Here is a 27,577-nt window from a genome sequence, read left to right as displayed (position 1 = left end):
GTACAGCTGGTGAGCTGAGAATAAGAATGGTCTTTACCTTTTTAATTGGTTGAAAAAAAATCAAAAGAGGAATATTTTGTGAAATACTAAAACTATATGAAGTTCATATTTCAGTGTCCATAAATAAAGCATTATTGGAAAATAGTCATGCTCATGTGTTGATGTATTGCCTATGGCTGCTTTTGTGCCAGATCAGCAGACTTGAATACTTGTAACAAAGACCATATGGTCTGCAGAGCCTAAAATATTTATATCTGGCCCCTTTGCAGAAATAGTTTGCTAACCTCTGATTTATGATAGTCTCAAAAAGATTGGCTTCTAGTCAACATTCTGAATATATGTGCTTCTGAAGAGATTATAATTAAAATGATATGTGATAAATCATATATTCAGCTTGATTTTGCATAGTGATAGATTGCTGTGGAATTTCCTAAGAAATTTTGGTGAGATTTATTTTACACTGATGAACAGACTAGGTACTTGGGTCAAATGTGCTGTGTAATGTTTAGTTCCCTCATACAGGTCTTCTAAAAAAAGCTAAACTAAAAATCTTTTCCATTGGGCTTCATAAACATAAAAAACTGCCATATATAAAACATTCATTAAAAAATGTCTCATTTTAATTTCATTCAAACCTCTAAATGATTCTAGGGATTTTGAATGTTCAGGTACCTATGGTGCATTTATTTCTCTGCTTAAAATTTATAGACTTACTACATCCCGTGTGTTCAGTCTGATGTTTAGTAAATGTATATTAAATAAATGGTCAAGGAAAATATGTAGGACTGTATAAGTTTTGTGTGTAACAGAACTCTTCCCATGCCATTTCATTGGTATCTTGCATTGCTTGCCAAGTTTTCAGTATAAGGTATGATTAGAAAATAAATCTACCAAAATCTGAGCTTTTTTTCTGAGGACTGTTGTCTCTAGGTCGTAACCTAAGCACATATTAGTACTGTTAACAAGTCTGATCATGGGATTGAGATTTAGGAAGTGTGAAGAGTTACCTCTGGAGCTTCAGAGTTTTAAATTGGTTCCAGGATGACTGGAAAGGAACTGGAATGCATATAAAGGCAGCTATCATAGAATTACATCACTTTTAATTGATCCAATGCAAAGTCCCAGGCAGATGATTGAAAATGAGGTTGATATTGGAAAAAGAGTGTTTTCTGCTGTGATAAAATAGTCCTCACTTTGCTAATGCCTATGTATCATAAATCCTTAGCGAATGTTGTATAACCTAAAACTGGATGTATTGTTCTTTAGATGACTCTAGTGTTGCAACTTGTTAGAAAAATTAAGTTCCAGGTTCTGTTATTTTGAAACATTTCCCAGTGTCTTTTCAAGTACTGAAATAATTTTGCATTGTCATTAGAGGTTCTGAAATCCCTTAAAACCGTTATTATCCCTCTTAACATAATTTGCTATGGAACAGGCTGCTCAGGGGGTGCCTGGGTGGCTCATTTGGTTAAGCGTCTTGATTTTTTTACCTCAAGTCAGGTCTTCATGTCAGGGTCGTGAGTTCAAGCCCCACTTTGGGCTTCATGCTGGGTGTGAAACTTACTTTGAAAAAAAAAAAAAAAAGAATAAAGTTTTTATTGGTTAACATTTTTTCTAATACATTGCAGAACATTTTAGAGTAGCCTACTTTTGAACATAATTTATTTAAACAGTTTAATTTTAGTGGCTTTTTCTAAATTCAAAAATGACATAATTTCTAATTAAAGGTTCTAACAAGCTCACTCATTGAAAGCAGTTCCAGTCATTGCTTTCATGGTTTGAGTATTTTTGAATGCTTTGAGTTTAGAATTCATTCATATAACTTACTGAAAGACTGTTTTTTTCAGTAAGATTAGTTTGAAATAAACAGTTGAAGAGAGAAACTATTCTTGTTGATAGAATGGTATCGTCCAATGTACTTTTAAATCGTAAGAAAATGAATGAAAATTTCTCATTTTAGATCCCTAATAGGCCAGATAAGAAGAAAAGAAGATTGAATTTAATGAATAGTAATGTATGCATTGATCTATCTTGTGCTTGTAATGGGAGCTGATAATTCCAAACAAAAAAATGTTAGCTGGAATGTTACAGCATTTAAACAAAAGTTTATGTGAGTAGGACTAGGATAAGAGAAAAATTTGGAAATTGTTCCAGCTAAGCAGGGATGAATAAGTGTAGGCATTGTTTTTCACATTATTTTCTGTTAACTTTTAAGATAACATCAGAAAGTAATTCATTCTCTTCACTTTTCATAAGGAAATTCAAATGACAAGTAATAAACTTTACAATAATTTGAAAATGACTTAATTTACGATTGGCTTTTTGAAACCTATATTGCATTAAGATTTGTAGATTTCAAACATTACACTACATGTGTATTATAAATAGTATTATAAGTAGTTGCAGGTGTGGACATCTCAACTGTCTATATAGAGAGACTTTTACTTGACTATACATTTTGAAAAATTTTGAAAGTTCTGCATTTCTAATTATGAGTGGCTTATTAGTGAACTGTTGGTAAAGTGAAAGACTAGTTGTGTTCTCTGCTCCTCAGATGGCCTGGCCTGGCTTAAGTGGGTTTCTCAATTAATATTTGTTAAATGGATAAATAACCAGTACTTGTGTAGGAAACAGAATTGGCTGTTTGCAATATTTGGGCTTTTTCAAAAGATAATCTTGATTCATATCATTGTGAATGTTTAAGGGTACTGATTTTATAACTTACTGTTTTTGAACAGTAACTTTTTAAGGTGTGTTAAGTATTTTTGATTAACTGTATGTCTGAAGGGGGTATGGCTTTAACAAAATACTTTAAAAATAATTTGTGTTTAGTGGCATTGTTAAATTTTATATTACTGCAGGCATAATTGTTAATTACTTTTAATGTTCTTTGAAGAACTAATGTTGAAATTTAATTACTTAGGTGAATTTAATTATACTAGTTTTAATTTCAGATACATCTTGGAAACTTTACAAATAATTTGAAGAAAATCATGCTAATAAGCTTATGTGATAAAATCAAATTTTGTGGAACGTTTCCAATATAATACATGATCACATCTGCTTTGATGAGTTTATCAGATTATTTCATCATTCGTTTTATAGGCGTATTCTCCATTCTAAAGGAGAGCTAAGTGAAGATAGACATAAACAGTATGAGGAGTTTGCTATGTCGTATCAGAAGTTGCTAGCAAATTCTCAATCCTTAGCAGACCTTTTGGATGAAAATATGCCAGATCTTCCTCAAGACAAACCAACACCAGAAGGTAAGATAACCCTAAAAACATTGTGATTTTTCCACTAAGCACTATCTCTTATCTTTACTTTTTTTAGATGTATATCATTAAAAATTTAAGTTTTCAACATGCATTTAGAGTTTTTTAAATGAAGTAGTATTAAGACCTAATAAGAACTTTGAAAAGCTACTACTTGAAATGCTCCTCTGAATAGAGAAGGTTTGGCACTTAACAATAGTTAACTCATATGATCTTATGATGTATTCCTCTGGGTTCTTTTGTATTAAGTATCTTTGGATTATATCCAACAGGGACCTGTCTGAAAACCATACTTGGGGTTATAGAAAGATTCACTTTCTTTCTCAAAGAGGTAATAAAGTGGATTGGATCTTTGGGATTCTAGTTTTTGTTTTTGTTTTTTTTAAGTTTATTTTATTTATTTTGAGAGAGAGCATGAGTGGGAGAGGGTCAGAGAGAGAGGGAGAGATAGAATCCCAAGTAGTGTCCAAGCCGTCAGCACAGATCCCAACACAGGGCTCAATCTTGCAAACTGTGAGATCGCAATCTGAGCCAAAACCAAAAGTCAAACACTTAACCAACTGTGTCACCCAGGTGCTCCTCTAATATTTTTATATTTTCCTTTTTTTTTTTTAAAGTTTATTTATTTTGAGAGAGAGAGAGAGAGCGAGAGTGGGAGGGGCAGATGGAGAGCGAGAGAATCCCAAGCAGGCTCTGTACTGTCAGTACAGATCCCAATGCGGGGCTTAAACCCACGAACTGTGAGATCATGACCTGAGCTGAAACCAAGAGTCAGACACTTAACAAATTGAGCCACCCAGGTACAATATTTATCCTTATTTTTAATCCATTGGTTTTGAATGATACATTATCTTAAACTGTTATTTAGAAGTAAAACTTGCTGTTTTGTGAGGTAAATTTTCATTTTGTGAGAGGGGTTGTTTTTTATATTATTTCAAAGGTGTTTTAAAGTTACTTTTTTGATTGCCCTTAAGTTGGTAGGGCTCTTAATACATTAAATCTGTCATACCAAGTACTTGATGAATGAATTATATTTATGTTTGTAGATGTATCGATACGTCACTAATCTTCAAACTATCTGGCACTTCTGTTCACTTAAAAATTTTAAGAGTAAAGTATTTGTAAGGTATCTTTTTATAGCACAAGAGTTATTTTGTATTTTGTATCTCAATAAGAAATATGTGTTGCATGCCTATATATGCATTTATTTTATTTACATTTAATTGTGTATATAATTCCTACTAATTTTTATATCTCTTGATCAGTGAGCCTCAAACTTTTTTATTTTTTAAAAGAAGTTCCACGTGGGGCACCTGAGTGGCTCAGTCAGTTGACTGTCTGACTCTTGTTCTTGGCTCAGGTCATGATCCCAGGGTCTGCACTGACAGTATGGAGCCTGTTTGGGATCCTCTCTTTCTCTTCCTCTCCCCCTCCCTTGCTCACACATGCATGGAGTCCAGATGCAGGGCCTGATCTTATGAAACATGAGATCATGACCTGAACTGAAACTGAGAATTGGATGCTTAACTGAGAGTTGTATGCTTAGCCAACTGAGCCACCCAGGTGCCCTGTGTCATCATTTAAAAAAATTTTTTTTTTCTTAATGTTTATTTACTTTTGAAAGAGACAGAATGTGAGTGGGTTAGGGGCAGAGAGAAAGGGAGACAGAATCTGAAGCAGGCTCCAGGCTTCGAGCTGTCAGCACAGAGCCCAATGTGGGGCTCGAACTCACGAGCTATGAGACCATGACCTGAGCCGAAGTCAGATGCTCAACCGACTGAGCCACCCAGGCGCCCCGCTATATCATCATTTTTAAAAGATATTTTCACCAGGTATAGAATTTTAGGGTGACCTTTTTTTTTCCTTTCAATACTTTTTTGCATATGGTGTATTTTTCTTCTGGTTGTTTTAAAATTTCTTTATTATCACTTAATTATGATGTGGTTTGGTGTGGTTTTTTTGTATATTTCTTGTGCTTGGGATCACTGGACTTCCTGAATCTGTGAGTTTACAATTTTCATCAAATTTCCCAAACCTTGACCCTTGTTTCTTCAAATATGTTTTCTGTATTCTTCCACCTGCTATGGAGATTTAGTTACAACTCTCAGGTGGTTTGAAGTTGTCTTTTTTATTCTTCAGTACTTTTTTGTCTATTTTTGTATTGGATAGTTTCTCTGGCTCTGTCTTCAAATTCATTAATCTTTCTTTTTACAGTGTCTAATGTACTGTTAAACTTATATAGAAATGTAGTTTTTATCTCTGGAACCTGGTTATATTTTCCATGGTCTTGAACATGCTCAGTTTATCTTCTAGTTTGTTGACTATAGGGAAATAGTTATAATTGTTTTAATTTTTCTACTAATTTTATCATTTAAGTCATTTCTGCATTGATTTTAATTGAGTGATTGCTATAGCTCTTGTATTTTTTCCTACTTCTTTGCATGTCTGATCATGTTTACTGGGATGACTGCTGGATATTTTTGTATTTTAGAAATATCATTGAGCTTCATTCTGGAGCATAGTTAAGCTACTTGGAAAGTTTTATCCTTTTCAGATTGGCTTTGTTAGGTGGGGTCAGAACAGCTGTTATTCTAGGGCCAATTTTCCATATTACAGAGGCAATATTCCTCTGTACTCTACCTGATTTCCAATGAATTGGAAGTATGAGTAGTTATTTTCCCAGTCTCACCCAGTTCCCTCACAGGTAGGGGCTGATCAGTATTCGGCTGAACATTCAAGGGGAGCTTTCTGCTGATCTTTGAGATCTATGTGCTTTCTCCTCTCTGGTATTGTGTCCTGCAGTATCTAGCCACGTTGACTAGAGTAGTCTTGCCAGACTCAGCTCTGTCCTCAACTCAGGGGGACTGCTGGGGTCTGCCTTGCTTCTCCCTTACTTGGCTGTAGCCCAGAAAATCTTACCAGGCAGTAGTAAGCTAGGGCACTTAATTGTTGGGCTCAGCTTTTTTGTTTCTTCTCTGTAGGAATCACTTACCTGTGCTATCTGATGTTGTGTTCAAAAACTTGTATATATTGTTTGGTCTTTTTAGTTGTTTTAGGTCACTGGTACCCCATCCTGGCCTGGAGAAGCCTCAGCTTTTCAGTAATCAGAATGCCTGTTCTTGCCATTCAGAAATGAGATCGTATTATATACACTATTCTGCAACTATTTATTTTTTATTTTACTTCCTATGTTTTAAGTTTTTATTTAAATTCCAGTTAACATATAGTGTAATACTAGTTTCAGGTGTACAATATAGTAAATCACCAATTCCGTAAGGTATGTGCTTTTTAAGTTTTAATATATAAAGTTAGGGACGCCTGGGTGGCTCAGTTGATTAAGTGTCTGACTTAGGTTCATGGCATCATCTCATGGTTTGTGGGTTCAAGCCCCACATCGGGCTCTGTGCTGATGGCTCAGAGCCTGGAGCCTGTTGCAGATTTTGTCTCCCCATCTCTCTCTGCCCCTCCCCTACTCACTCTCTGTCTTTCTCTCAAAAATAAACGAACATTAAAAAAATTAGAAAAATGTATATATATTTTTAAATATTCTTCCAAAGAAATTTACATGCTACTAGCTATATGACAATGAGTGTTTCCTTACACTCTTATTATAATGTAATTGTTGATTTTTACCTTCTGAGTGAGGTTGAGTATCCTTTTCTTTAGGTTTATATTGGCTGTTTTATATATGTTTGTTTCTCTGTGACATACTGGTTTGAATCCTTTAACTCTTCCTTTTCATTTTAATAAAATATGTATCTTTAATCAAATTGTAAAAGCATTTTGCATATTAAAGAAATTATTCTTTGTCACATGCATTACAAATAGTTTCCTGTGATTATCTATTGCTTTTTTTTTTTTAAACTTGGTAGCATTTGTTTGCTTCTCAGAAGTTGATTTTTCACAGCTTATGATTACTATGCAAATACATTTTTCTATATGTAAAATATTCGTGCATATTATAGAGTGGAAAGTGAAAGTCTCCTAGCATATGCATTCCATTTTCCAAGGTATCTGTTGTACAGTTTGATATGAATCTGTCCAGACTCTTTTTTCTATAAAATATTTATGTAAAATATATAATCAGATATTGAGACATAGCTTGTTAATTTATGTAGTATGTTATTTTGCATGACTTGCTTTTTCTCTTTCAATAACGTATTTTTGAGAACCTACTGAGTCTGTTCAGATAGATACACCTCATTTTTTTTAGCATCTGATTAATATTACAGAGTGTATAAATATCAGCTGTTATCTTATTGGTAGATACTTAGATTCTATCCACTTTTGCTCTGTTACAAACAGTGCTGTAGTCAACCTCTTTGTGAATCTTCACACTTCTGTTATTTCTTTGGTATAAATTCCTAGAAGGAATCTTACGGGATCAAATATTATGCTTAATTTAAATATTGATAAGTACAGACAGATTACATCCCCTTAATGTTGTATTAATTTATATTCTAGATAAGATATGAGAGGGGCGCCTGGGTGGCTCAGTCTGTTGAGCATCCGACTTCAGCTCAGGTCATGATCTCATGGTCTGTGAGTTCGAGCCCCGCGTCGGGCTCTGTGCTGACCGCTCAGAGCCTGGAGCCTGTTTCGGATTCTGTGTCTCCCTCTCTCTCTGACCCTCCCCCATTCATGCTCTGTCTCTCTCTGTCTCAAAAATAAACGTTTAAAAAAAAAAAAAAAAGATATGAGAGTGCTTACTTCCCTACCGTCTTGTTAGCATTTAATGATATCAGTCTTTGTTAAACATAATCTAATGGGTGAAAATGATAAATGTTTGTTTCATTTAAATCTTTAAATATAAAACATAATCATAAATATAAAACACTAAATATAACACTTAAATATAAAAATTAATAAAGCCCCTGAACAGGTAAGTAAAAGAGTATAGGAAAAGAACCTTAACCTCAATACTCAGGTGTTATTAATGAATATTAATTTCTTTGTATGAATATTGCTAGTATTGTCTTCTAGTTTGTCCTTTGCTTTTGTTTATATTTTTCATTAAACAGAAGTTATAAATTTATCACTCTTTTCCCTTATAGTGTATGGTTTTAGTGTCTTGCCTTTAATATATTTGGTATAAGGCTTATAAGTAATGCATCAGGGAGCCAGCGTTCTGTTGTTTTTGCTCTTGTTCTTCTTATGAAATGAATACTTTTAAAAGTTTACTTATTTATTTTGAGAGAAAGAGAGCGAGAACGGGGGAGGGGCAGAGAGAGAGAGGGAGAGAGAGAGAGAAAATCCCTGATGCAGGGCTTGAACTCAAGAACCGTGAGATCATGACCTGAGCTGAAACCAAGAGCTGGCTGCTTAACCAACTGGGCTACCCAGGCACCCTTCTTATGGTTATTTTCACTGTACATCATCATTCTCCACTTTACAGTTGTGGTTTGGAGAGAACCACAGTGTGAGAACAGATAAATTTGTGAATGGTCTTATGATCGTGAAGTTGGAAATTAATTCTCCTGATCTGAGTTTAAGAATTTTTAGTTGTATGTAAAAGGTAGAGCGTGTGTAGGTGCATGTATGTATGCAAATGTGTGCATGGTTTTCTGTCTTCTACTGAAATATCTATATATTTCTTCATCTTTTCTTCCATTATTTCCTATTTCTTTATCAGTTGACCATTTATAGCAATCTGCCTTATACTGTGGGAGATATGGATGTTTTAGGAATGGCCAGGCTTACATATTTCTTATTTGGGTTTTAAGTTTCATGAAAGTAGGCCTAATATATCAAATGGCTACTTAATCTGACAGTAATTGCTTAAAACATTTATGAAAAAAACATCTTTCTCATATGCTGTCTTCTAGTTTGTCCGGATTTAGAGCTTTACTTACAACACAGTTTATGATTTGATGTTAAAGATGGTCTTGTGAACAATTCAGAGTGTTTGTTGATTGAAGAAGCTTTTGTTAACAGTCAAGGTTCATTAGTTGTGAAATTGAAAATATAAAGTATCTTGTTGCTGTGTGGGTTTACACACTAAACCTGAAATGGTTTTAATTCCCTGTGGCTTATTTTATTATAGAGCATGGGCCTGGAATTGATATCTTTACACCTGGTAAGCCTGGAGAATATGATTTGGAAGGTGGTATTTGGGAAGATGAAGACGCTCGGAATTTTTATGAGAACCTCATCGATTTGAAAGCTTTTGTTCCTGCCATCTTGTTTAAAGATAATGAGAAAAGTTGTCAGAATAAAGATTCCAACAAAGATGATTCCAAAGGTAAATTCTAGAGGATAAATATTTACATTAAGTGCTGTAAAATTGGTTTCAAAATAGTATTTGTAAAAGGTTTTTGTTTAGTTACTAGTTTTACAATATGAACATTGAGTCATTAGATGAAATGAATGGCAGAATAATATGCAACGGAGCATGAAAGAGTGATAAGTGACAGTTTCAGCAGTGCTAAAACATTTATGTTAATGTGAAATAATTTGAAAAAAAAATTTTTTTCACTTTTAAATTTTTTGAGATGGTGTGAGCAGGGGCGAGGGTCTAGAGGGGGTAGAGAGAGAGAGAGAGAGAGAGAGAAAATCTTAAGCAGTCTCCATGCCCAGCACAGAGCCCAATGTGGGGCTCTATCCCCTGATAGAGGCGCCCCCAGATAACTTGTTTTTAAATGTACTTTTGTATTCTTTTTTTTTTTTTTAAATGTTTATTTGCTTTTGAGAGAGAGTGTGCATGAGTGGGGGAGGGTCAGAGAGCGAGGGAGACAGAGGATCCAAAGTGGACTCTGTACTAACAGCAGAGAGCCTGATATAGGGCTTGAACTCACAAACTGTGAGATCATGACCTGAGCCAAATTCATATGCTCAACTGCCCAATCGTCTGAGCCTCCCCGGGCGCCCCTGTACTTTTGTATTCTGATACATTTATCAGGGAACCCATTTAAAAAAATAATAGCTAGTGGGGCATTTGAGTGGCTGAGTCAGTTAAGCATCTGACTTTGGCTCAGGTCATGATCTCATAGTTCGTGGGTTTGAACCCCTCATTGGGCTCTATGCTGACAGCCTGGAGCCTGCTTTGGATTCTGTGTCTCCCTCTCTCTCTGTCCCTCCCCTGCTCACACTCTGTCTCTCTCTCTGTCTCTCAGAAATAAATGTTAAAAAAAAAAAAAAAATAATAGGTAGTAATTTTTATTTGATGATCACTTCATGCCAAACATCATTTTAGTACTTCAAAATATAAGTGAAAAATTATTTAAATCTCATAATAACCCTGTGAGGCAGCCACTGTTGTTACCCTGTTTTCTCATGAAGAAACTGTGGCACAGAGAGGTTAAGTAACTACCCAGGGTTAAGTAACTTACACAGCTAGTACATGGTAGATCTGAAATTTCAGCCTTATTAATTAATGACTTGGGCCCTTAATTACTGTGTTCTACTGGTTTTCAGGTTATGTTAAGATGAGTAATTTCTGTGCCTTACACTAAAACTAGGAAGTAGTATTCTTTGCTTTGATGTATGAGTATTATAACACATACATCCAGAGCATTCCATTCATTACTCCTGTACCCATTGAGCAGTTTCTCTCCATTCCTCCCTTCCTCTAGCCCCTGGCAACTACCAGTTTGCATTCTGTGTCTATGGATTTATCTATTTTTATTGTATTGTTTAAGTGGAATCATGTGATGTATGTATGATCTTTTGAGCTTACTTCTTTTACTTATGTTTTGGAGGTACACCACATTGTGCATTTATCAATACTCCATTCTTACTTATGAATGAATTATATTTCATTTTGTGTATATATCACAAATTATTTTTCCATTTATCCATGGGTGGACTTTTGAGCTGTTTCCACATTTTGGCCACTGACTTGTGCTGCTGTGTCTGAGTCCCTATTTTCAATTTGTTGTGTATACACCTAGGAATTATAGGGTTATATGGTAATTCCATTCTTTAAAATGTTTATTCATTTAATTTTTCTTAATGTTCATTTTTTGAGAGAGAGGCAGAGTGTGAGCAGGGGAGGGGCAGAGAGCGAGGGAGACACACAATCTGGAGCAGACTCCAGGCTCTGAGCTGTCAGCACACAGCCCGACTTGGGGCTCGAACCCACAAAGTGTGAGATCACTACCTGAGCCTAAGTTGGACGCTTAACCAGCTGAGCCACCTAGGCGCCCCTAATGTTTATTCATTTTTGAGAGAGAGAGTGCATGCGCGCACATGTTTGGGCAGGGGAGGGGCAGAGATAGAGGGAGACAGAGAGTCCCAATCAGGCTGTGTACTGTGAGTGCAAAGCCCAGCATGGGCTCAGAGTCATGAACTGTGAGATCACAATCTGAATTGAGAACAGGAGTCAGATGCTTAACCAACTGAGCCAGGTACCCCTGTTTCTGGTTTTGTTTTTGTTTTAATTTAAGTGTAGTTGACATAATATTTATTAGTTTCAGGTGTACAACATTGTGGTTAGAATATTCTGTATGTTGTGTAGTGCTCACCACTGTAAGTGTAGTTACCATCTTTCCCCATACAATGTTATTACAACAACTACTGAATGGGAGAAGATACTTAGAAATGATATATTCGAGGGGCGCCTGGGTGGCGCAGTCGGTTAGGCGTCCGACTTCAGCAAGGTCACGATCTCGCGGTCCGTGAGTTCGAGCCCCGCGTCGGGCTCTGGGCTGATGGAGCCTGTTTCCGATTCTGTGTCTCCCTCTCTCTCTGCCCCTCCCCAGTTCATGCTCTGTCTCTCTCTGTCCCAAAAATAAATAAACGTTGAAAAAAAAAATGATATATTCGATAAGGGGTTAATATTCCAAAATATATAAAGAATTTCTACAACTCAACACCAAAAAACCAAATAATTTGATTAAAAAATGGGCAGAGGACCTGAGTACACATTTTTCCTAAGAGGACATGCAGATGGCCAATAGATACATGAAAAGATGCTCATTACCACTACTCATTAGGGAAATGCAAGTCAGAACCACAGTGAGATACCACCTCCCACCAGTCAGAATGGCTAGTATCAAAAAGGCAAGAAATAACAGGTATTGGTGACAATGTGGACAAAAGAGAATCTTTGTACACTGTTGGTAAGAATATTAATTGGTGCAACAATTATAGAAAACAGTAGGGTTTTCTCAGAAAATTAAAAATAAGGACACTGTACAATCTACGATTTCTACTATTGGGTATTTACCCAAGGGAAACAGAAATACTAATTTGAAAGGATATATGCACCCTCTTTATTGCAGTACTATTTATAATAGCCAAAATGTGGAAGCAAACTTAAGTGCCCATTGATAGATAAATAAAGATGTGGTATATATATAAAATGAAATGTTAGTCATAAGAAAGAATAAAATCTTGTTATTTGCAGTAACTTGGATGGCCCTAAATAAGTGACAAAGACAAATACCATGTGATTTCACTTACATGTGGAATCTCAAAAATAAAACAAACAAGAGAAAAAGAAAAAAACCAGAAATAGATTTATTAATACATCTAAAAAACTGGTGGTGGGCATAGGGAAGGGGTGCAGAGGACGGATGAAATAGGTGAACAGGATTAAGAGATACAAACTTCAGTGTTTAAATTTTAGAACTCCCAAACTCCGTCGCACAGTGGCTGAACCATTTTAACATTCCTAGCAACCATGTACAAGGGTTCCAGTTTCTCTACATCCTTGTCAACACTTGTTATTGTATGATTTTCTTTTTGATTATAGCCATCTTAGTGGGTGTGAAAATGGTATTGTGGTTTTGATTGCATTTCCTAATGGCTAGTGATGTTGAATCTCTTTTCATGTGCTTGTTGGCCATTTGTCTTCGTTGAGGAAACAACGACATGGACAAATACTTTGTCCATTTTTTTTAGAAGTTTTTTTTAACGTTTATTTATTTATTTTTGAGAGTGAGAGCACACAAGCATGAGAGAGGCAGGCAGAGGGGGAGAATCCCAAGCAGTGTTGGCACAGAGTCTGACACGGGGCTCGAACTCCCGAACTGTTGAGATCATGACCTGAGCTGAAACCAAGGGTCAGGGGCCAACTGACTGAGCCACCCAGGCTTCCCACCTTTGTCCATTTTTCAATCGAGTTATCTTTTTGTTGTAAGTATTTTTTAAATATTCTGGATAGTAGACCCTTACCAGATCTCCAGATATTTTTTCCCATTCTGAAGACTGCCTTTTTACTTTCTCGATTATCCTTTGATGCATAAAAGCTGTTTTTTTAATATGTTAGACTTAATTTTTAAATTTAATTTTATTTATTTTTTTAATATCTAAATTTTAAAAAATGTTTTATTTATTTTTGAGAGAGAGTGAGACAGTGTGAGCGAGGGAGGGGCAGAGAGAGAGGGAGACACAGAGTCCGAAGCAGGCTCCAGGCTCTGAGCTGTCCGCACAGAGCCTGACACAGGACTCACACTCACAAACTGTGAGATCATGACCTGAGCCGAAGTCACATGTTTAACCGACTAAGCCACCCAGGTGCCCTTAGACTTCATTTTTTAGAGCTGTTTTAGGTTCACAGCAAAACTGAGCAGAAAGTACACAGTTCCCATATCCTCCCTCCCCCCGCCCCCCGACATGCACAGCCTCCCTCATGGGCAACATCCCCACCACAGTGGTGCATGTGTTACAGGTAACACATGTAATAACATATTATCACCCAGACACAAAAGTTTTTTACTGGGAAAAAAAAAAACTGAAGGATTAGTTTTGTTCTTTTTTTCCATATGTAACATATTAAATGGGGGATGGGGCGGTGCTGGTTAGAATACTGATTGGAAGAAGAATAATAAAACCGTTTCTTAACTTTTTATAACATCCTTCAGAATCTAAGTTAAAATACATTGAAAATTAGGGTACTATTGTGAAAAAGGTAGTTGGGGTCATCCTATGGTGAAAACACCTTACAAGGGGCCCCTGTGGTACTTTGAAAATATAAAAACCTTGTTTGATCTCAAAGACGTTCTTACCTTAAGGTAAATTTTACTTTATATTTTTTGAAGAATAGTGTTGAAATATTTGAAATATTTCAAAAAGTATAGGGAAAATATATATATATAAAATGCTCATTTTAGATGCCTCCTACCCAGTTTTGTCAGTTAAAATTTTTCAGAAGGTATCTTCTCATGTATAGAGTTGAAGTCCCCAGTGAGGAGTAGTTTCTAAAATATTAGTCACCTCAATAATTCTTACAGTTTTAAGGATTTGAAAATTTTGTGTGATTTTTTGCCATGGTCTGGGTTTTTCGTATCATCATGCAAGTTTGACTTACTTGAAGGGTTCTGATATTTGTTTCTCTTTGAGAAGTGAGTGTAGGACCTCATCCTCTCATGTGAGATAATGTACTGAGAGCCATGGGCGAGACAAATATGAACACAGGGTCTGTGGTCTTCACGGTCACATTAGTGGGGAGCAGCCAGGGCTCAAAGAATTCTAATGTGAAGGAGAGTAGGTGTGGGGCCTTAGGAAAAGTACAAAGAACTGTGGCAGTGGAGGCAGTAACCATGGTTGGAGATCAGATAAAACTCTGGAAGAAATGGAACTTGTGACAGACTTTGAAGTTTGGCTTGGGTTTTGACAAGAGACGGCGTGGACCTTCCAAGTAGAGACAATGGCATGAAAAAAGATATTGAAGCTGGAAATGATTGAGTATATTTGGAGAGGAAGTAAGGATCAAATAATTCATTTTGTCTTTTTAGAAGATGTAATAAATAGGAGAGTAGGGGAAATTGGTTTGGACTATCTTGCTATAGACCGTGAATACCATTTAATTGAAGTTTGTATAACATGGATGCATAGATGTGATCAATAAGCAGCTTACTGTTACTCTGGTTACTTTCTGTTAAAGTTTACTCTAGTCAGTGACATACAACATAAAGTAAAGTGGAAATATGGTGTGGACTGGCTAGGTTTCTGTTTTAGTAATGTTAAGAGGTCTGTTATAGGAGCAGTAACAAGAATGAAAAGAAAGGGATATGGTCTCACATACAGATAATCAAGAATGAAGAAATCAGATTTGGTGACTGACTAAATAGTTGAACTTCAAAAGAAAGAAAATGCCCTTGTATTTGGTAGAGGTATTTTGTGGATAAAAAATTATAGGACAGTTTCCACCAGTAACTGGTTTGAACTTAAGGAATCTCTCACTGCCTTTCATTCTTACCAGCATGATAGAAAATTAATCTTCCCATGGGGCGCCTGGGTGGCTCAGTTGTTAAGCATCCGACTCCAGCTCAGGTCATGAACGCAAGGTTTGTGAGTTCGGACCCTGCTGTGCTGACATATCAGAGCCTGGAGCCTGCTTTGAATCCTGTGTCTCCATCCCTCTCTGCCCCTCCCCTCCCCTTCTCATGCTCTGTCTCTCTCTCTGTCTCTCTCAAAAGTAAATAAACACTAAAAATAAATAAATAATAATAATCTTCCCAAGCTGTACCACCCTGAAATCTCTAACTTTAATATTTCTCTGTCCTTGCAGCTTACTTTCTCAGATCCCCTCATTGCCCCTCTTTCTGTGCTTCTCTGAGACCTCTAGTCCATTGCGTGGCTCCCTTAATTTTGTTTTTTTCCATTCCATTAGTCTCCACGTGCTTTCATTTACCTTTTTTTCTAGATTGCATTCAGGTATTCATCTTTAGTATTTCTCTTGTACATTCTTTCTCTTTCTGTCTTTCATTTATATATGCCTGTCAAGTTCAACCTTGGCTGAACTCAGTCATCCAACATACTGGTTTCTGTATCCAAACTATTATGCTCTCCTAGATATAGAAGATCAGTTAGATAGCTTGAGAACTTGATAAATTCGTGGTCACCAACCTCAACCAGGTCCCCAACAATGAATGGAAACTTGACAATATCTTTGTCCTCAGCTAACTCTCCCATATTCCAAACACATTTTCATTCTTTCTCCAGTTTCATTCGGCCTCCCAGCTTAACAGATAATCATGTGCACTCTAGTACTTCATAGAGAAGATAGAAGCCATCACATAGAACTCCCTCAACATTGTTCCCCTTCTGATTTATAAATCTACCTGTCTTAGGGCTTCTAGAACGTTTCTTCCCTGGATGATAAGGTGAACTTTTATACCTTCTGTTAAAGGCCAGTTCATCTTATTGCTCTGCATCTTGTCGCCCTCTTTCTTTCGAACCCGATTATAGTCCATCATCCATCCTTTTTTGATTTCTTTGGTATCAAATTCTCGGTCTCTCTGTCCTTTTCTCTACTGGATCTTTAATCTCAGTATTCAAATATATTCTCATCTTTAAAAAACAAAACAGATCAAACAAGTTGTGAATACTCTGACACCTCTTGGGTCTCTCATCTCTTTCCATCTATCTTTTTTTAAGCAGTCCTTTTGAAAGAATTGGCTATGTGCAGATTCTTCACTTTCTTACTTCCTCCTTTAGTCTGCTCCAATCTGGCTTCAACCTCTCCTCTACCCTGAAACTGTTTTTGCCAAAGTTACCATCATCTTCATGTTGCTGTGTCTCATGAGCAGTTTCCAGTCTTTGTCTCATTTGATTTCTCAAACCATGCAGCACAGTTTACTATTTCCTTTGTGGGGCATTTCCTTTCCATGGCTTCTGTGGCACTAACCCTTCCTGGCTTTTCTTATTGTTTATCTTCAGCTTCCACTTTCATTTGCCCTTTTAGGTGTCAGTGTTTTTCAGGGTCAGATAGAAGAGGAGGGAGCAGTCACTTTAGTAATATAGTTAATTCAACCTTTTAAATATATCTCAGATTGGTTTTATCCTTACAGCTACTGTTCTAACCTCAGGTGCCATCACCTCTGAACGTGGGCCACTATGTGATACTTCCTCCCTGGCTGCCCTGGATATGCTTTTGCTGCCTTGTATACGTTCTAAAAAATTAATTTTACTCTAATGTCTTCTAATGGATTTGCGCTTATTTGGAATATAATGTAAACTTAACATGGTCTCTTGAGCCCTGCATAGTTTGGTTTAGGTCTTCCTTTCCACTATCTGATACCACATTACTCTTACTTTTTTCTTTTCAGTGTCTGCAACGGACCATTTCTCTTGCTGCTTCATGGCCTTCATTCATTGTTCTGTTTTCTGCTTGGGGTCCTCTCCTCCCCTTCCCATACCCCTCTGACTCTCTCATGTAAATCGGCTTAATTTCCTTGGGTAGATTGTACATTTCTTGAGTGCAAGGGTCACATTTTAAGCTTTTTGTGAATATTCAGCAGCTTGGCATAGTTTTGAATACATAGTAGCTGATCATTTGGCTTTTGATAGGCAGACCTTAGAGATCGCTGGGGAGTGAGTGTGAGTGTATGCTCCATGTGGGCAGGGTTTTCATCTGGTACAAAGTTGTATCCTTATTGTTTAGAACAGTAGTTAGCATGTAGTAGGAATTTAAGTGTTAGTTGAATGAAAAGGTTAATGAATGAGAAAAGTCTGCCTCCAATAGAGGCTGGAAAACCAGTCCTTACTAGTTAAAGCTTTGATTCTTCCAAATATGGTGTGGTGTCATTTATCAGTGAAACATTTCTGCTTTCAATGCATAAATTATGAGATTAGAAAATGAGGGTGAGAAATATAATAATTTTAGTCAACACTATAAATCTACCACTCTTAAGCATAAAGTCTTGAATTTAGGATTGTTTGGTTTTTTATTTATGAAAATGTTCAAACACAAAAGCAAGGCTAGTATAGTGAACTGGCGGTTACCTATCACTTGGAAATAATGATCAACATTATGGCAATCTTGTTGAAATTGGGTTTAGTTCCTCTTTCTTTTTTATCTTTTTTATTGAGCCTTATTACCAACTGCTAGCCATTTTGCTTGTTTCTTCTAACCCCTGACATCTAAATCATAAGGATGTTTCCCTGATTGGTCTTTTTACATCTAATCTTTCCTTTCTTTCTAATTTATCTTGTATATTGTTGGTAGGTTAGTTTTCACAGCACTTCACATTTAATTTTTTTTTAATGTGTATTTATTTTTGAAAGAGAAACAGAGTGCATGTGGGGGAGGAGCAAAGAGAGAGGGAGACACAGAATCTGGAGCAGGCTGTCAGCACAGAGTCTGACACAGGGCTGGAACTCACAAACCGTGAGATCATGGCCTGAGCCAGAGTCGGACACTTAACCACCTGAGCCTCCCAGGCACCCCTTCATATCGCCTCAGGTTTCTATGTTATCTCCTGGGGGTGCCGAGGTGACTTAGTTTGTTGAGTGTCTGACTTTGGCTCAGGTCATGATCTTACTGTTTATGAGTTTGAGCCCCACAATGGGTTTGCTGCTATCAGCGCAGAGCCAGCTTTGGATCCTTTGGCCCCTCTCTATCTGCCCCTCCCTTACTTACACTCTCATAAAAATAAACATTAAAATTTTTTTTAAATGTTATCTTCTGCTCATGATTGAGTAAAGCTCATACTGCATAAAAGAGAAAGTCTGAACTTGTCATGGTGGAGTTTGGGACCCATCTTAATCTGAGTCCACTTTATCTAATCAACTTTATTTTCTTCCCATCTTTACTACAATTCTTCACGCCGTGTACGTCTCCTTCCTTCCTTCCTTACATCCCTTCAGTAAATAGATGGCATATTGAATCAAAGAAGTTATGGTTTTTGTTCTCAATGAGTATACTACATTTTACAAAATCTGAGTATATTAAATATACGCTCAGATTTGTTACCAGGTATATATATAGGTTCCAGAACAAATGATGCAGATTTTATGAATCCTTACCTATTTTTTGTGTCAGGATTTCAGTATGACTTTTAATTCAGAGATACTGATTCTTTGTTTTCAAACAGAGGCAAAAGAACCTAAAGATAATAAGGAGGTATCGAATCCTGAAGATTTGGAACTTGAGTTGGAGAACCTAGAAATTAATGATGATACCTTGGAATTAGAAGGTGGAGATGAAGCTGAGGATCTTACAAAGAAACTTCTTGATGAGCAAGGTAAGCGCTTTATTGCTAACAATTTAATTAAAAAAATTTTTTTTTAATGTTTATGTTATTTTTGAGACAGAGAAACCGCATGAGCAGGGGAGAGGCAGAGAGAGAGGGAGACACAGAATCCGAAGCAGGCCCCAGGCTCTGAGCTGTCAGCAGAGAGCCTAATGTGGGGCTTGAACTCACAAACCATGAGATCATGACCTGAGCTGAAGTCGGATGCTTAACGAACTGAGTGACCCAGGCACCCCACTAACGATTTAATTTTTAACTAAGCTTTATACACAGAACCCTTCGTTAAGAATATAGATCTTTACTCTGTAATTCCCTGTTTTCTTGTTGTTTCTAGGCCTTCGCTTTTTTGGATTTTAGGATTTAGAACAGAAACACCACATGTCCCATATAATGTGACTATATGCTTTAATGATCATCTACATTCTAAATATCTTCTTAATAGATATTTCTTACACTTCTTTACTTGCTAGTTTGTCCTGAATTTACCTTAATTCTGTGGTATAATCTTTACAGTCCTTTTTTTTGTTGTTTTGTTTTTTTGTTTTTTAAAAATTTTTTCTTAATCTTTATTTTTGAGAGAGAGAGAGAGAGAGAGATAGACTGCTAGTGGGGTAGGAGCAGAGAGAGAGGGAGACACAGAATCAGAAGCAGGCTCCAGGCTCTGAGCTGTCAGCACAGAGCCCCATGTGGGGCTTGAACTCCTGAACAGCGAGCCCACGACCCGAGCTGAAGTCGGACACTCAACCGACTGAGCCACCCAGGTGCCCCTAATCTTTACAGTCTTAACATAAAGGTATTTAAAAGTTACTCTAAAATGGCTGAATTATAAAAAGACAACTAGTATATTAGTTGATCTGTTATATTTATATTTGTCTTTATAATTGAGTAATGTTTTATATTTAATAATAAAAATGTTATACTATTAATTGTTTCCTAAATACTTCTATTGAGTTTATTAGGACATTTTTAATTGAAGTATAATTAACATATGGTGTTACATGGTTTTCAGGTGTACAGTGTAATAATTCAGTGATTCTGTATATTACTCAGTGTTCATCACAATAAATGTACTCTTAATCCCTTTTATCTGTTTCATCTGCCTCCCCATCTACCGCCCCTCTGGCAACCACCAGACAACAATTCTCTGTATTTGAGAGTCTTTTTTTTTTGTTTGTCTCTTTTGTCTTTGTTCATTTGTTTCTTAAATTGTACATATGAGTGAAATCCCAAGGTATTTATTTGTCTTTCTGTGTCTAATTTCATTTAGCATAATACTCTCTGGGTTCATCCATGTTGTTGCACATGGCAAGATCTCATTCTTTTTTATGGCTGATAATATTCCATGTTATATGTGTACCACATCTTCGTTACCCATTTATTAGGATTTTTTTAATTAGAAGGATACCTTCTGTCAGTATTGCGTGCATATTTCTGTATTGGCTTCGTTGTTTGCTCCTGCAGATTTTCTTTTCTCTATATCCTGAAAGGGACGGTGGGCATGGCTGGAGGCTGCTCTAGGCCCAAATGCTTCCCGCCAGTGACATCAGAGGTTCTCCTTTCTCACTGTCAGTACTTACGTGTCATGGAAGGATCTGGCTCTGTGTCATGACTGCCTGTGGCTGGGAGGAAGGTGGTGTGCTGTGCTTTGGCAATGCCCTTCCCTGTCACAGTCCCATGGGTTGCCTTCAAAGGCGAGCAGGTGATGGGAGTGCTGTCACTTGAAGACATGGGGGAAGAGATGCTCAGCAGATAAAAATAACAAACTTACTGTCAAACTACGGGCAATTGTTTTTAAGTTTTTGTGTCTGGTGCAAAAGTTTGCCTTTTCATATTCAGTATCTGAAAGACTGTAATGACTTTGGGTTATGCTTCTAGAGATATCCAAACTTCAGGGTAATAGCTCAAAAAAGGCTTTATTTTTTCACAAGAAAAGCTCTAGATTATTTCCCAAATAACTTATAATTGAATGTTTATATTCTTAGATTGTCTCTCTGTATTTTTTTTAACCTATTTAAACACTAATTTTATATTAGAACAAGAGGATGAAGAAGCCAGCACTGGATCTCATCTCAAGCTCATAGTAGATGCTTTCCTACAGCAGTTGCCCAACTGTGTCAACCGAGATCTGATAGACAAGGTATAATTGTCTGTTTAACTTTATGCAAGCACATAAACCTTGTAGGATAGCTCTAATTAGGAATGTCTGTGGGTTTTGGACTATTTTAGCCATAGAATGAACCATTTCTTCAAATGGAATCTTATATGAGAATACAAAATAAACATAGAAGATTGGAGCCAATTTGTAAGTGTTCTCTGAGTTGAGAACTATTTGTTATAGTCTGGAATGGTGTCTAGAATCCTGTTGGCCTGACACTTCTCCCCTTTACATAGGGACCCCAGAGTTTGGAAAATACGGTTTTAGACCAGAAGTTATTAAAGTATGCTTTGTCAGTTCTTGGAGTGAGTCTTCTGAGGTGCTTTCATGATGTTTTTAAGGTTAAAACTTTCATACTAATACTAGGGTTCTATCCTCCACCTTTTCATTGTTTTTGACATTTGCAAAAGCAGCCGGCAGTTTGGCATTAGTGGGTGCAGTGGTAGCAAACTATAGCCTTTGTATTCTTCACTGCCATGAATTAAAAAAAGAGTGCTGCTTTCACTTAAGAATCTCCTTGATGACTCCATCAAAATTTGTGATTTTATTTCATTTCAACCTTTGAGCACACATCCTTTTAATCTGAAAAAATGGGAATGGCGTGTAGGGCACTTTTGCTGTCTCAAGGTTGTCTTGAGAAAAACCACTTGTGTGATAGTTTGAGTTGCAAGCTCAACTAGTTGCTTTTTTCATGGAATACCATTTTTACTTGGAAGAAGTACTTAAATAACCAATGGGCAAACTGTGGTTATTCAGCCTTGGGTATTTAGCAGACCATTTTCTAACACGAACAAAGTGCGCCTCTCACTTCAAGGAAAATAACAAAGTATTACCAATGAACAAATCTGAGTTTTCAACAAAAGTTAGAATTTTGGGAAACTTAATGTCGGCCACCATAAATTTGATACCTTCCCAATTCTTTTCTGAAGAGACTTTATTGAGGAGATTGGCAGTGATATTAAATAACACAGTCCTAAAATGTCGTGTATGTGTGTGGAACATCTGCACAACTCAGTGAACCATTGTTCTCAGTGACCCCTACGCATTGTTAACAATCTTGCTTGGGTATCAAAGATGCATTCAAAAGTACAAGATAGGCCAGTGGATTTTAATGTAACATGGCATGAAAAATTGATTTCTGTGGTTTTAGTTTCACATCGCAGCTAGCCCTTAAAAAACTGTCACTTGTCAAGTTTTGGTGTAGTATCAAAGAATATCTATGATTACTGGAAAGTATATTAAAATACACCTCCCTTTTTCAGCTATGTATATGTGTGAAGCTGGATTTTCTTTATTTACTTCATCCAAAAAAACAAATCACCACAGATTAAATGCATAAGTAGACACAAAAGTCTAGCTAACTTTGAAAAAAGTACTTTTGTCACTAAATTTTTTTTCATCTTGAAAAGTATATAGTTATTTCCCAAAAAAGTAACAACTAATAGGTTTGTTGGTATTTTTAAGTGAATTAATATTTTAAAAGTCTTTTAGTTTTAATTTCTAGTACAGTAAATATTGATAAATGTAACCCATATAAACAAAATTCTTTTAGGTTCTTAATATTTTTGAGAGTATAAAGTAAAGGGCTCTTGAGACCTAAAGTTTGAAAATTGTTGCTTTAAACCATTTTTTTTGTTGAAGTTTATTATAATTAATTTTTTTTCCCTCATAATGCTTTGATGGTCTCCTATAGAGAATTATAGAAGTTAGTTTATTTTTCAACTTTGAACTCGTTTAGTCCTTCTTCAAATAATTTAGATGTATTTCAGTAACTATTTGTGTAATCGAGCAGGCTTGAAAAACTGTTTCCAAGTTGGTTTACTTCTTGGAATGATTAAATCAATGTATGGCTTTCAAAAACTTAGTAAGTTTGAAATATGATTGAATCTTTCCCTTGCCAGATTTTCATATATTCATTCATATGACCTAAAAAGAGGATGAAAGAGAAATCTTGATACTCTGCTCTACCCCCGTACCCCATTTTGAGCATCATCATGAAAACTGAAGGTGGAAAGGGTCTCATCGGTTTTGTATACTAGTAGTGTTATTGTTCCAAGTGTGTATTGGAAAGTATCCTTTAGCGCCCAGTTCAGTATTAAGAGCTGTTGCCAGTAATGACTATATATTCAATTCGAAGTTGACTCTCAGAGTCAGGTGAAAAATAGGGGCCACTCTTCCCTGTTGGACCCCAGTGTGTTCCCCTGGGAGTCTACTTCTTCATGAAGGGAATTTCTTCCCATATACATTTACAAACGTGCAATTGGCTTAAGAGGGAAAGGTACTTGGGAAACAGGTAGAAAAATCCAAGAATTGTTTGAATTCAGTAATTAGGTAACAATATAGAAATCAGAGTGAAGATTTTTTTTAAGTAACTTTCTATGGGTAATGTCATTCATGGTAGTTTATTTCTGCACGTATTTGATGATTATAAGAATGTATTTTTACTAAATAAAATAAGAAATGATTGCTGGATTGTCTTTCATTGACCTAAAATGTTTTGAAACAGCTTTCAAAATACTGCTTATTGAGTTGTCACTTAGCTGTTGTTACCCAGACACATACCATCAGGGCGACCTCTTTGCTTCTTTCTCCCCATAGGACAGGACTGGTTAAGTCTAGGAATTCATATACACATGAAGCTTTTTTCTTTGTGGTTTTCTGAAATTTATTCATTCTGGCAGTTTTTCTACTCATGTCATCTTTTGTTTATTTATTGCATATATTTATTAAACCCCTACTGTGTGCCAAGCATTGACATGCTTTAGGGACTCCTAATCTGTGGAGATTTTTGAACGTTGTAGGTTTGTTCCCTAACTGACCTTTGATTATTGTGGTAGGTGAAGTGAATATTGCCTTCTCTGTCTTCATAAAATTTATTTAGATAGAATATGCAAACTACTTATGTATTTTAAAGGATAGTGTTCTAAAGTAGTTATTGAAATACATTTTATTTTTCATGTTTTCTAATTTATGGTGAAATATACCCATTACTAGCTATTTAAAATTTTTCTTAATATCTTCACAAATTTTGCTTTGAGGTTTTTTCCCATGTTTGTGTGAGAAGTTTTCCAATGTTAACCTATTTTATTTCCTGAGTTAACCTATTTCATTTTATTTCATGACTTGGGGTTTTTGTTTATTAGGTCCAGAATTTTTCAGTGTTTCATATGGGTGAATTGCTTGAAGGAAAATGTGTTATACTTTTATATTTTCTCTTTGTTATTTTAATTAGCTGTAATCTTTAATATTATAAAATGTAAGCTTTAATAACATTTATTATATTCTTTTTACAAGCGTTAAGAAAAATTTATTACTATTTTTTTAATTAAAAAAAATTTAAAAATATTTATTTATTTTGAGAGAGATCAGTCATGAGCAGAGAAGGTGCAGAGAGAGAGGGGGAGAGACAATCCCAAGCATGCTCCGCACTGCCAGCATGGAGCTTGATGCAGGGTTTGAACTCACGAACCCAAGATCATGATCTGAGCTGAAACCAAGAGTCAGACGCTTAACTGACTGTGCCACCCAGGCACCCTGCAGAAGAAAAATTTAAATTGATTTTACTCTTTTGACTAATTGTTGATGTAAAATTTCAATCTTGATGAATACTTCCAGTGTGAGTCAGTTTCCTGAATTTGAATCTAGTCCGTGTTAGTTGTGCCATTTATTTCATCAAAAGATTTAACCAAATAGGAGGTGTTACAGTATATTCTGTCTATAGTGAAGAGTAGAAATCCTTTATAGTTCAGGGAACTCTATGGATCTTCTATTTGCATCTGATAATCAAGAGATTATCAGATTAGAAATTGGGATTAATGATAAAATAATCATTACATGTGAGCCTATGGAAGGACAATATTTGAGATCCTCAAAAGTATATTTAAAGGTAGTTTATTCCTATTTATTTTATTTATTTGAGAGAACGAGAGAGAGTGAAAGCACAGCAAGGCGGGGCGGGGGGGGGGGGGCGGGGGAGAGGGGAAGAAAGAGCATCCCAAGCAGGCTCCATGCTGCCAGCACAGAACCTGATGGGACATGGGGCTCGATCTCATGAACTGTGAGATCATGACCTGAGCCGAAATTAAGTCTGATGCTTAACCGACTGGGCCACACAGGTGCCTCTATTCTTTTTAAATTATAACTTAAACTTGTTATTTTTCTTAAATGAAATATCAAACAGTAAACTGAAAATCTTTAACATTTTAAAAGTATACATGCCTGGGTTTTAAAAATACCGTATTTTATTTATTTATTTATTTATTTATTTATTTATTTATTTATTTTTAATGTTTATTTATTTTTGAAAGAGAGACAGAATGCGAGTGGGTTAGGGCAAAGTGATAGGGAGACACAGAATCTGAGGCAGGCCACAGGCTCTGAGCTGTCAGCACAGAGCCCGACGCGGGGCTCGAACTCACAAGCCACAAGATCATGACCTGAGCCGAAGTCGGAAGCTCAACCAAGTGAGCCACCCAGGCGCCCCTAAAAATACCGTATTTTAAAAATTACTCATATTTATATTTTCCAGTGGCTTTCCAGAATGTTCATCTCTTCTAGCTTTTCTTTTATGCTTATATGTTAGACATATTGATGAAATATTGAACACTTTTTTTTGATCTGTAGCATAGAATGGTGGATTGCTACACTAAATAATAGTTGTATTTATTAATAGTGGGCATTTATTACAATATTGAGGTGTGGTTTCTTTAAATTGTCAAGTCTGATTGTTGACACTAAACTAAATCTTTTTCGTCAATGTTGGGGCATTTATTCTTACATATTCCTGAGAATAATGTATGCCTTCTTCTCATTTCCAGTTTATCTTTGCTCCTTTTTGATTATTGTTATTAGCATTAATAATTTTCTTGGCTCCTGGTAACTATTATTGCTACTTTCTAATTCTATCAGAGTTTTTTTCTGATATTACTTGACTTCAGTGAGGTCGAAGGCATTAATTACACATTTTATACAGTTATTTTCCAGATAGTTCATGGTGGGTCTTCAGTCTACCCACTTGGGGTTCTGTTTTTAACACTAGGTTGCAATTAAAAAGTTCATGAGGGGCGCCTGGGTGGCTCATTTGGTTCAGTGTCTGACTTTGGCTTGGGTCATGATCCACGAGTTCAAGCCCCGCATCGGGCTCTGTGCTGACAGATCAAAGCCTGGAGCCTGCTTCGGATTCTGTGTCTCCCTCTCTCTCTGCCCCTCCCCTGCTCACACTCGGTCTCTCTCTCTCTCTCTCTCTCTCTCTCTCTCACTCTCTCAAAATAAGTAAGTAAGTAAATAAATAAATACATTTTAAAAAATTTATGAAACATGTATTTTGAGATCTAAAAGGAAAGGATAGTTTAAGTTCAGGGATACTTTAATTTGGCTTTTGCTTATAATACCAGTGTTCTAAAACCATTTTGAAATATTTAGGAACACATAGAAGTCCTTTGTAGCATGGAGGGTTTCTGCTTTCATTAGCTAAATCAAAAAAGTTTTTTAAGGAAAAAAGTTTGCTTTTTCTCCCATAGGCAGCAATGGATTTTTGCATGAACATGAATACAAAAGCAAATAGGAAGAAGTTGGTACGGGCGCTCTTCATAGTTCCCAGACAAAGGTAGGTACTAAAAACAAAAAGTGATTTGTTAGTGGTTTTACTCTGTAATGATGGTTATCAGATCAACATTCACATTTAATTATCCCCTCAAAATATCTTTTGTCAACCGAGATGATTGTTTTTTGCATATTTTCTAGGACTTGTTTCTCATTGACTTCTGTTCTTTTGTTCTTTTGCCCTAGTGGAAATATTTCTTCTGATGTTTACCTGTTATTTTAAGAGAAAATATTTAAGAATAATAGTAACTTAATAAGAATAGTAATAACTTAATCATTTCTAGAAGCAATTGGTTTACATTTTTGCCTTTGAGGGAGAAAAAGTAACAAAAGGTATGTAAGTTTTTTGGAGAGTTTTTATTTTGTATGAAGATCAGACTTAGTATACCTAATTTTTACAGTTGTGTAAAATGAAAAATTTCAAGTTTTTGTAATTATGCTAGTTTAGAGTTGAAAGTCACATTAGTGATTATGTTGCTAGTAATTCAAGAAGCATATTTAATTGTGTAATGCTTTTAGAGAATAATAATGCTGTAAATTACTCTAAATTAATGGTCCTGAAGTATGCAGGACCACTCAGACTGTTGACCTTGGAAACCAGAGGAGATGCATTTCTATCTCTTCAA

At 36.0% G+C, this 27,577-nt stretch overlaps 1 protein-coding gene across 3 annotated transcripts in view; it reads left to right on the top strand.

The window, feature by feature from the left end:
* Window positions 1-27,577, top strand: part of UPF2 (UPF2 regulator of nonsense mediated mRNA decay) — a 110,565-nt gene that overhangs the window by 16,835 nt on the left and 66,153 nt on the right. For all 3 annotated transcript variants that reach the window (XM_045466910.1, XM_045466908.1, XM_045466909.1), the window contains exons 4-8: window positions 3,106-3,266; window positions 9,319-9,516; window positions 19,037-19,186; window positions 21,229-21,332; window positions 26,870-26,955. In XM_045466910.1, the coding sequence (XP_045322866.1) occupies window positions 3,106-3,266; window positions 9,319-9,516; window positions 19,037-19,186; window positions 21,229-21,332; window positions 26,870-26,955 (699 nt within the window). The remainder of the gene's footprint in view (window positions 1-3,105; window positions 3,267-9,318; window positions 9,517-19,036; window positions 19,187-21,228; window positions 21,333-26,869; window positions 26,956-27,577) is intronic.

Source organism: Leopardus geoffroyi, chromosome B4, assembly GCF_018350155.1.
Source record: "Leopardus geoffroyi isolate Oge1 chromosome B4, O.geoffroyi_Oge1_pat1.0, whole genome shotgun sequence".
In the NCBI taxonomy this organism is placed as follows: domain Eukaryota; kingdom Metazoa; phylum Chordata; class Mammalia; order Carnivora; family Felidae; genus Leopardus; species Leopardus geoffroyi.
Note: the sequence above shows the minus strand (reverse complement) of the source record. Positions and strands in the feature narration are given on the sequence as shown.